The sequence below is a fragment of the Euleptes europaea genome, chromosome 11 (assembly GCF_029931775.1).
Source record: "Euleptes europaea isolate rEulEur1 chromosome 11, rEulEur1.hap1, whole genome shotgun sequence".
Taxonomy (NCBI): Eukaryota; Metazoa; Chordata; class Lepidosauria; order Squamata; family Sphaerodactylidae; genus Euleptes; species Euleptes europaea.
Window position 1 is genome coordinate 43,403,637 of NC_079322.1, and position 12,073 is coordinate 43,415,709.

The 12,073-nt window shown below is 39.6% G+C and overlaps 1 protein-coding gene across 1 annotated transcript in view; it reads right to left on the minus strand.

The window, feature by feature from the left end:
• DNAH11 (dynein axonemal heavy chain 11) overlaps positions 1-12,073 on the minus strand; it is a 164,127-nt gene that overhangs the window by 44,669 nt on the left and 107,385 nt on the right. The window contains exons 60-61 of the mRNA XM_056857443.1: positions 11,617-11,718; positions 3,181-3,315 (exon numbers count right to left, since the gene is read on the minus strand). Coding sequence (XP_056713421.1) covers positions 3,181-3,315; positions 11,617-11,718 — 237 coding nt within the window. The remainder of the gene's footprint in view (positions 1-3,180; positions 3,316-11,616; positions 11,719-12,073) is intronic.

The window sequence follows — 12,073 nt, forward strand, 5'->3', positions numbered from 1 at the left end:
TCTATAGACAAAAATAATTAGAAAACTGAATTCTGTACAGAGTTTTATTAGATGTGTATTTTGTTCTTATTAGAAGATTAATTTTTTTAATGAAAGCAAGGCAGAAACAATACAAGCACTGTAGCCCACTTATCCAAAGGTTAAGTGCATTGTGGGTGGATAGAAAATGACTCAGCCCTGACCTGAGGATTATTCAGTCTCAGTGCTCATTAACCAGAGGCTGACCATGCTGTCAGAAAGTATTTGCTGCCGTGTGCAGATACAGTGACTTAGTTATAGAGACTTCTCCCTGGGGAAATCCACTCCATGAGCAAATATACAGCATATGAGGCAAGACAACAGCAGCAAGTATACCATAACGTCTAGGGCTCAGCTACCCATTAGCATTAAGGAAACTGCAGAGAAAGGCCACAATAAAACTCACAGGCCCTTCTGAAGTGTAATTATTTGGGAGTTTCTCAGTCTAGAGAGTGTTTACCCACTCTGTTGTTTCTAGGAAAGAAGCATCAATTATCAGTCTGTTACCAGTTTAGCTAGTCCAAGAGATCAGGAAGATCTATTTGGTGAAAGCGATCATTTGTTTGGTGGATGGGGTTTGAGAGATCATCCTCTGGGACATATGAAAATGTACTTCTTAAGTATTCCTGGTGATGGAAAAGGGAATTATACATTGTGATTTGAATGAAATGCCAAATCAATGCTTTTAAATGTTAATTTTCCCAAAGTACCCAATGCAATAGCCATGAAGACTTGTTAGGAATTGGACCTCTCTGTCTCTGAAATGCTCCAAAGCCCCTTATATGAATTTTTTGTTTTTTGCTTTTTTAAAACCTTTACATCTTTTATTTTACAGCTTTAAGAAAGGATATATCAACTGTATTCTACCAAATTAAACCTGCTCCTGGCTTACATTGTTCTGGTCAATGAGTCTTACTATTGCACATAACTGGAAGACAGATCTTTCTGTTGTTGTTTTTTAAGTTTGACTGAATAAGGTATAGAAAATCCCAGTCATGGGAAAACAATTTATCAGTCAAGGAGCAGGCAGAAGGCAGGGCAAACACATTAAGACAAACATTATCAATTTATTCAAAACATAACAGAAGCAGAAAACAGAAGCAGTCAGGGAGGTGGTTGGGCCTTTGGATGACAATGGAATGAAAGGACTGCTTAAGGTAGATGGAGAGATGGCAGAGAAATTAAATGACTTCTTTGCATTTATTTTCACTGGGGAAAATGTGGGAGACATACCCATGTGAGAGCCACTATTTTTGGGAATGATGTATGAAGGGTGTCTGAAGTATTGAGACGAATTGAGGTGATAAGAGATGAAGTTCTAGGATTACTAGGCAAACTGAAAACCAGTAAGTCTTCAGACTGAGATGGCTCACACCAGAGGGTTCTTAAATAACTCAAATATGAAACTAATTATCTACTAACAAGTAAATGTAACTTGTTGCTAAAATCAGCCCCTATACTCGACGATTAGAAAATAGCAAATGTCCTCCCAATTTTTATAAAGGGGTTCACAGGGGATCCAGGAAATTACAGGCCAGTTACCCTAGCATCTGTTCCAGGTAAATTAGTAGAAATGGTTATTAAAGAGACAATTATTAAACACACTGAAGAAAGAAGTCGGCCGAGGGAAAGTCAACATGGTGTCTGCAAGGGAAAGTCCTGCCTTATTATCCTCTTAGATTTCTGTGGATAGGTTAACAAGCGTGTTGATAATGATGATCTAGTACACCTCATATACTTGGACATTCAAAAGGCTTTTTATAATATACTTCACCAAAGACTCCTGGGTAAACTTAGCAATCATGGGATAATAGGACATGTCCTCTTATGGATTAAAAGTTGATTAAATAGCAAAAAGCAGACAGCAGGAATAAATGGACAGTTCTCACAATGGAAGGAAGTGAGCAGAGGGGTCCCACAGGGATGGGGTATTAGCCAAATTTGCATGTGGTACCAAATTATTTAGGATTGTGGAAGCCAAGGCAGAGTGAAGAGCTACAGAAGAATCCCTCTAAACTGGGTGAGTGGGCAACCACGTGGCAAATGAAGTTAGTATTGGAACAAAATATCCCAATGGCCTTGTATGGATGCAGCCTCATTTGGAATACTGTGTGCTGTTCTGACCCCCATATCTCAAAAAGGACACTGCAGAAAAAGTACAAAGGAGAGCAACTGAGATGATTGGGATTGGACCACTTTTCCTAAGACAAAAGACTGGAGAGTCTGGGACTTGTCAGTCTAGAAAAAAGATGGCTAAGGGGAGACATGATAGAGGTGCCACATGCACACTGGGCTAATACACTGCTCAGCCCCAGTTCCAAATCATTTATGAACAAATTAAACAGCACCTGTCCCAATACCATCCTTGTGGGACACATTAGGTAGGTTAGGCTGAGAGAGAATGACTGGGTAGAGTTCAGTCAGTGAATTTCATGGGGAGCATAGATTTGAACTTGGGCTCCACAAGACTATGGAGCTAACTTCATGTTGCTAAGCTTTTGGGCCATGTCTAGGTCCACCACAGGGTTTTTCAAGCAGCTGTGCATCATGAATTCTCTCCTGCTTTGGAACTCAGTTCCACAGCATGTGGAAGCATGGTTCAGATTGGGATCACAGTATGAAGGGAGAGGGTCTTATGCCTTCACCCTGTACCTGAAATTGCCCCAAGGGCTGCTATTTTGTCCTACTGGAGGTTCCAGGTGTACTAACAGGTACATGCAGATATACACAAAGGTAGGATCCTTCATGATCATTTACACTTGCGCCAAATATTAAATGTATAATGGTTAAGTTTCTAAAAAGAGGTGTCAATATTCACACCTAGCTGAAATTTATACTCTCTGACCCTAGAAACCCTGATTCTTAATCCCAAATGAATAGAAGGGGGTGCTAATGAGTTGCAGTTATTTAGTAAAGAAACAGATTCTACTCATTCTGTGTAAACACAAGCATGTGCACAATTAATCCACGTCATTCAGATTATGGTGGGCAAAGAACACAGTGTTGCATAAAGGAAGTGTCTGCAGTTTTATATTGTCATGTTGGTTAGCATATCCCCCCCCAGATAATTTTTTTAAACCAGCTTTCATTTCCACTACTTTAAAAAGAATATTTCATTTCACTAGCACTCTTATGGATCGTATTAATGAAAAGCCAACTTACCTCAAGTCCTTTAACAAGTCTATTTGCTAACTCAATAGTCTTGTTGGTTCGACTGACGTCTTCTTGAGATTTTACTTTCTCTGCTGTTGCTTTTTCAAATGATGCTGTGAGTTTCCTCAGATTGAGATCCAGTTCCTGTTAAAATGAAGTTTCAGTTTTTGATCGCACTCTCATTCCATACTTTCATAACAACTAGCACCAGAAGGCCTACCACTATAGTAGGATGATGTCATCATAAAGCCTCCTGTAATATTTACCACACTTCACTACACCTTTGCTTTTGTCCCACCTGCTTGCTTTGCCCATCATCACCAATATATCTTCTAACTCTTGAAACCTACAAAACCGAACCAAAGAAATCTTTGTCACAGTGAAAAGAACCTACAACTAGTTGCTTACAAGAGTCCAACAATGATTTTTAAAAACCCTTGTGACTCAGTAGTTCAACATGCCACTCACTTTCTGTGGTAAATACTTTGACACTTGGTGGAGAATATGGTCAATACGTATCTCAAACAAGCAATATTTTAAAACATTTAATGCTTAGCTAAAGTATAAATAATTTCTAAAGGACCTGTGTGGGTTTTCCTCACAATCTTTTGCTAAACCCAAAGAAGAAACCAACCAAAAATACTCAACTCACTGTGCAAACATTCACGGGTGCAAGCTTTACTTTTTCAGTGTACACAACATAGTGTGTAACATTTACTTCTGCCATGTGCGCTAATAAACTTTGATCAGCTATTTCACTTACATAAAGCCTATTATAGAACATTTGATGTCACTGTTTTTGTTACTCATGCAAGGAAGTCAGCTGTCTAAAAAATGTGCTCTAATTGCTATTCAAGGCAGGCGTCAGCATCGCCTGAGGTGGGGCATCTGCCAGGGCTCAGAGCTCCCGGCAGGGTCCACTATTATCAACCCCAGTCTGCACACCTCCCCTACCACCTGCCTGTGAACCTTTCTCTGCCCACCCACTTCTTTGCATGCGCTCCCCCTTCTGTGCTCCCAGCTGCCCCACACCACCAGGGAAGAAAGTGCTGGTGGAATAAGCGGTGTTCCTGATGGTTGTAAGACACTGCACTCCCAGCCACACACACAATACCCAGTGCTGCTGAGGAAAAGCCCTCTCTACCCAGGGCCCCTCAAAACCTGGAACCAGCCCTGCTGCTAATGTCTCAGTAGCTGACATTTCTGTCTTTAATGTAAAGATCTGGAGCCCAGACCTCTTGGTGCTTTGGATCAATAGAATAAATGATTCTTTGAATCTACATTCTAAGGCCCACTGGCAATTAATATTAACTTTAACAAAAATATTTACATATCACACCACAGACGCTCTAGAAACACCTTACTGGTGTCGATCAGGGAAACAGTCACAGCTTACTTCGTTGGAAAGGGGCAGACTTCCTTAGCCACTTATGATAAAATCCCCGTGCACACACACACACACACACACATATATATTTCAATGCTTTTAATTGTCAATATCATAAAAATCTCCAAAGCTATTGGACTCGGTCAGTAGTTTGTATGCCAAAACTTCTAATGTTGTTATATATTATTTTATAAAATCAAATGTCTACTAATCCCAGAGCCCTTCATAAACTTTGACATGGACCAGGGGGCTACCACAAGCTAGTTCAGAAAACCACAGAAAAATATATATAACATTAAACCACGGGAGAGAAGTGAAACAGCTGGAATGCCTGGTTAACCAGATATGCAAGTGTGACCGCAATTCTACTGGGTAATGAGGTAGCTGATCCATTTTTGTTTATGGAGGCATTTATGATAATGATTTTAAGGATGACCCATTCTCCATGGCAAAATGCCACTGGCTCCTTGGAGAGTTTTAAATAGAGACTCGAGCAATGTGGAACATTAACTGTGATCCTATCATGTTTAATGGACTATGAACAAGTCTTGAATCTGTGAGTAGTAAGAAGGCTAATAGAGAACCGTCTTTTTTAATACCTAATTGAAGAATGAGTCTATACCAAAAACTTCATACAGGACCAGCAAAGCTTCCTTCTAGAAAAATGACAGTCCTAAAAATATATACATATATTTTAAATAACAAGAATCCAAGCCCTAGGGTTTATTTATTTCTCCATCCTTTCTAGCTGCATCTCATTGGTTGTTTCTTGGCCTGCAAAATCTTCTGACCCATCAAGCCCCAAACACCTCAACTGTGTACAGTGTGCCATCAGTGTGCTATCAGTGTGCTATCCTGTTTCTGTGACCTGACTGCCTATGATTGCAGAGACAGGTAGAAAGGCCATCAGCCTGACAGGTCCAGGGCTTGCGTGAGATACATTGAAGTTGTCGGTCACAAGTTGTGCAATTTTTCACCAACTCTTGATGATGCAATGTAGGGCTGGTTCACAAAGGGCTTGCTATATTTACCAGATACACTGCTCTTTCAATAATTGGGTGTTTCAGAGTACAGTACAAGATGACAGTCAAACCAACAAAAAAAGTAAGTTTACACTGTGGGGCATCTTAATCACTTTTTAGGATCATCATACAGACATCCGGTCTATGCAGTGCCACCCTAAGCACAGTTATACCAATTCTAAGCCCACTGTTTTCAATGGACTTAGATGGGTGTAATTCTGCTTAAGAGGGCACTGCCAGTTGTACAAATTGCTGACTACCAACCCAGCAATTGGCATGCTGCAGAGTAAAAAAAAATTCAAACTGTGATAAAGAAGTCCCCTTTTACAGGACTGTAGTTATCAGTTTTACAGATAATTTTACATTTGGAGACATAATGGAAAATGCAAATATTCCGTTATGGAGATCATTTAAAACTTTAATACCCACATCTGATATTTTATTTATTTTAAAAACATTTATAACCCACCTTTCCTTTTAGGAGCCCAAGGGGCTAACAACAAATCAATTATTATTATTATTATTTTACATAAAATCCTCAAAACACAGAACATACAGTAGCCCCCTGATATCTACAGGGGATCTGTTCCTGGGATCACCACAAATGACTAATCCATGAATACTGGGAGCCAGGAGTCCTAGCAGCAAGATGACTAAATTTCCCGCAAAATTTAATGACGACGTGGTGGGAGTAAAAACTGGCTGGAGGCCACATTGCGTCATCAGTCTACAGACTCAATTTCATAGAATCATAGAGTTGGAAGGGACCACCAGGGTCATCTAGTCCATCTAGCACAATGCAGGAATTTCACAACTACCTCCCCACACACCCCCAGTGACCCCTACTGCAAGGCACAGATATGCAAATGGTGAGGATCTACAGTATAAATGACAGCCCAGACAACAAAAGTTTTACAGAAACTTTATCAAAACTATTTCAGAGAGTGTCTTGATGAAGTTTCTGTAAAGTTTTTGTTACCTGGGCTGTAAAGAGGACTTAAAGGCTTCTAAAAGCTCATTTCACAGTTATGGGATAACTAGAGATGAAACATATGAGTAGATGATGAAACTCTGATACGAACAGTGTTCACAAGTTGTCTGCAAAGTGTAGTTGGCATATAAGGTCATTGAATATATTTGGTGTCATTTCTCTAGTTTTTGTGATTCCAAAATCTACTAGAGGATATTAAAATATGGTTTAATAACTTTGTATTATTAAATAAATTATTACTAGTATCTCATTTTCATGTTTGCTGGTGTGCTGGTTGATGTCAAAGCTCCCTAAAGCTAAACGAAATAATGTTGAAAACCGCAGCATACTTTAAACATATTGGTGGATCCTTTCTAAGGAAAGGGAGTGGGAAATAACCCTTCACCTTTATCCTGGTCATTGTGCATCCTATGACAAAATCTAAACTATAGTGATTTGTGCTAGCCTAAAAATAACACTAGTAAGGAATGCTTGTTATGCTACATTGGCTAAACATGTCAGGGAATGTAAAAATACTATACTGACAAACTACCCACTGCTACTGATCTGAAGAATTTATATTTCTGTATTTAAATGACATCCTCCAAGGCTATAACAGTATCAGTGGAATAGGATTCTTTTTTTCAGAGCATTGAAAACTGCAGTACAATTCTGAGAAACTGTAAAGAACAAGAAGAGGAAGCTAACAAGCAAAAATCAACTTCAATAAACTTGTGAAACAATCAATCAATTCCACGTGAAATAAAATATTCAATCTGGAGGGGGGAGGAATTCAGCTTCACCTTTTAATCCATTATTTCATGTTACAAATTCCCATGTAACCAAGGAGGTCTGATAGCATACAATTAAACAACAAAAGCACAAACCCTTGCAAGCTCTGGCAACATGGTAGCACAGAAGTCAAGTATCACGCAAAACATTTGGGTGGGCTTTAGAAAGTGTAGAACAAACATCTCTATGACAAAGACCACAATAGTTCAGCTCTGGATTACAGTAATTAATCTCAGTTAATAAATTATATGGAAGATACTATTAAAAGGACAGTTGAAATACACATAATTTTCAGAAAGAGCTGCCTGGCTGGAATGTATTACTGGCTTGAAAGCAGTCATGAAGATCCACAGAATAAATATATACCTCCAAGAATGTATGAAAGGATTACATCCCATTTTCCACAGTTTATGGTGAAATTTTCAAGAAGAAAATGTTTGTCTATGACAACAATGGTTCTGACATGCTGAGGCTCACTTCCAGAAAAGATTAGGATACATGAGCTCTCACTTGAGCAGCAAAACTGATTGACATAAATAACATACTAGCACTTTTAATGGGCAATTAGATAATCCCAAATACTGCTTGTGGTTTTGAATAGGATTCTGTACAGATCATGCATCAAAGATGATGGCATTACCAATCAACCAGCTCTCACTGTATCACATCTTTTCGTTTTGTGCCCACAAAGATCCTCCTTTACAACGTACTTGAGGTTTTCAATACAGTATATGGGGAAATGGAGGGAAAGGAAATGGTGGCAGTATTATATAACCTTGTCCTGGCAACATAGATGTGCTGGAAATAACCTCTTCATGTCATAAAAACCCTTATTTTGAGGAGGAAAACTTGTCTTTACGAAATGGTAAGTAAGGAATCCTAATAACAGCAGCCTTGTCCTAATCCAAGGAGCTCAAGGTTCCTCCCATGGCATCAGCAAATCTGTATTCCAGTACACAACAGCTTAATTCAAGGAAGGGCTCATCAATACTGCTATTTCAGAGTATACCACAGAGAAATATCATATACAGCAAATTTTCTTTCAAGTTCTTGTCATTGTGACATCTTTGGTAGTACACATGTCTGTCTGAATGTAAGATATGTCATCAAGGTGAGCAAAGTACACCAAAAAACTGCATAGATAATTTACAACCTAATATACTGATGTATGCAAACTGTAAAGGCAGCTGTTTAATTTGACGTGTAAATCACATATCTACATTCATTAAAAATTTCAGAACACACAACTCCATTGATATGAAGTTTCCCATATATATATTAAAATCATCAATATATATTATATCCCAACATTACCCCAAGAACCTCGTACACAGTGCTGTTGCCCCAGGAGACCTCCACACATTCAGGGCCTATGCAGCCAGACATACAGGCAGCCTCTGTCTTAGAGCACACCAGAGAAGCATAACAGGAATTAAGTGCAATAAAATGCCACTCGATTATGAGACAGACAGGTCTCAGTGAGAAACTGTTAACACTCCTCATTTAAGGGCTTGACTTGTGACTCCATCGGATATTCCCACAGGAGGAGGTGAGGAAACTGACATGCTCAAGCACCTAAGAGCTTACAGAATCCTGTAATGGGAGAACTGGGAGGGTATGCATGTGTGCAGAAATTTCCTCCCACCCACCCCAAACTTCTGCAATTCCTTGCAGGCCTCCAGCTTGTTCCCTCTGAAGGCAAGATTCACAGCTGAGTGCCTGTCACAAAGGCAATGAAAGAGGACCACCCAAAAACAAGGACAGGATCTTCGCATACTTAGGAGTTTACTTAGGTATGTAAAAGAGTATGAGTTTGGAAATATATGGAGTATGCCCACTGTCCTTGGGATTTTGAGAGCAGGTGCAGTGCAGTTAAAAGCAAAACCAGACAAAAAGAGAAAGGGAAATTGGTCTTTTCAAGGCCATAGGTATCCTAGTGGGGGAGAGGTATTCTGGGTGGTGAGGAATTGCCTGGTCATTGGGTTGGATCCAGTGCAAGGATCATACAAGGACCTTGGATCTTCCCAGCTTTTCTCTCCCTCCAGCAACCATTTCCAACCTTGGGGAAGTTTCCATTGACGGAAAAGGCAGGAACAGCAGATTCAATCCCTTCCCCTTCCACACTGCAGCCTCCTAACCCATGTGGTTTCTCTCCACATGGGTCCCAGAACCTTAGGACTAAATTTTGCCAGGGCTGGAAGGGGCTGCTTGGAGGAGAGGAAAATGAGAAATATCCACAGTCATCAGTGCCTTCTACTGACAGATCACTGGATCCAAAGTATCCCCTCCCACACCCAATTTTTCACAGGTCCCTAACTCGCCTCTTCTTTATTCTCTGTGAATAGTTTTATTCGCATTTAGCCATAGGCCATTACAAACATATCAAGGATACCACAAATACATAATACCTCTTCTTTATTTAGACACTAACTTCTGTTTATACAAAGGCAATGTAAAATAAGTTCATGATAAAGAACAGACACTCTAAAAGCTTCTTAAGATAATTTCTGAGCTAATTAATTTTAGAAGGGTTATGATTTTGCATTTTTATGATTTCTTAATCCTGGGACATATTATGGCTAGAATGTTTACTATTTATAAAGCATTCCTCCTGAAATTATTTAGAACACATCCCGCTATCAGGCATGGCCCACAGTAGAATATCTGCTACTACCAGTGACTATTTGCAATAAGTAGGCGCTGGACTGTTGTATCTGTGCACTCACTGTCTTTTCCCCATGCCACATGATGACAGAAAACTTCACATGGTACATGTGCTACACCTGTACAAAAGCCCAAAACATCATATGCTGGATAATACAGACTTCTGCAATACACAGCACTGCAGAGTATGAATATGGCACCTCTTTGGATACCACTTGTTAGTGGTGGCTTGTAAACATACAGGCCTTCCTTAGTTGCTAAGGAGGTGTATCTTACATGGGACATATAAACATAAATATGTGTATATGGACTAGTTACATGGAAGAGACATATAGGGGTTTGTACCTTTAAATTGAAAAGATGCTCACAAATTAATATTTTTAAACTATAAAATATTTTGTGGCAGTTTTCAAAAAAATAATAATTTAAAAATGTTTCCACAACATTTATCTTGCTATTGCACATGTTGACAAGGATTTAATTTGTCATTTTGAAATATATTTTAGCAGGCATTAAAAATGAAGGGTTGGTAACACAGTGCCATCCAGACAGATGATGTATTATTGATTACCATGTAATAACCATAATATTTATTAATCATTATAGAAAATTACCAGCTAGAAAAAACTTCTATGTGAAAACTTAGTACAGCACTTTCCCCGCAGAAAGGCACTGGCTTAAAGGACAGGATTCCATTGAAAATCCATGAGACAGGGACGACTATCTGTGACTCTGTTTTTCAAAGGAATTAGCACATGGAACAATAAACACAGCATAGTAGGCCAATAAGTAATAAACAGGAATAATGCTGAGAGACGCATTGGAAAATAAAGACCAATAAGCAAATGGATCGAAGTACGGATAAAGCATGCTCTTTTGATGGGCAAAAGAACCACTATGTACATGGCACTGCAACCAGTATCATTATGAACAATGGCAAATAATTTATATTGCCAGAGTAAGGACTAGGTTCCCTAGTGGGGTTTAAGTAATTTATAGTGCCGTCCTAAGCAGGTCTACACAAAATACTATGCAAGTCTACTCAACGGAGCTTACTCCCAGGAAAGCGTCCTTTAAGACTGCACCGTTAAATCCTTGATCATAGCTTGAAAAAGAACGGGGGAGAGGAAAATACAGGAAAACTAGCATATATTTAACATTTGTAAGTATCTGAAGCCAAGCCATCCTCTAAGTGGTAGCTTTGAACAAGTCCAACAGAGGACCAGATGTGTATTATGCAATTTTGAGAAAGGTGAGGAACATATACAATCAATACCAAAACATATCATATTTATTCAAACATGTGTGGTAATGTGGCTAAATGGCTCTTGGCAAAATTGTCATTTCTTGTTAAGGACTCAGTATGATATCATACAAAATGTATGCTATATTCAGCTAGTTTGCAGGAAAAGATGTAATAGTGCCTAATATAACCACATGTTATCTTTGACACTAAAATAATAGCTTCATACTCTGGCAGCGCAGGAAGGCAGTAAAATCCCCTATCTGTACAGACAGGCTCAGAGCATTGCCACAAAGAAGAATGCAAGCCAGTTACATCTGCTTGGGCCTATGCAGTAGGATTAGAAATGTAGTTGGATTGTACTTACACTAAGTTTTTTCCTGATGGCTTCCAGATTTTCAGTAGCAGCTGCAAGTTCAGCGTTTGCTTGGCTCAGTGCTTGACGTTTTGGCTCCACATCACAATATACCTAGAAATTCACATATTCCACAATTTTTAAGGGGGTGGGGTCAATGAAACACATTTAATACTGTTTATAAAACCGTCACATATTGGTTGGATCCAGACTAACAGTGCAATTGTATGTTTACAGTGCATTCCTGAGCTGCTGGCGGCTGGGGACGGCGGGGAGGCGCCGCCACTGCGGCGCCTCCTAAGTTATTCCACGGCTACCAGCAGCTTTTCACCCCATTGAGAAAAGCAGGTGCAGCCTCGCTCTTCTCGCCGCTGGCATACCCAGGGCAAAAGGGGACAGGAGGCTGCCTAATGGCAGCTCCTCCCCCTGGCACACCCAGGGAACACCACCTGGGATGCTGGAATGTCTC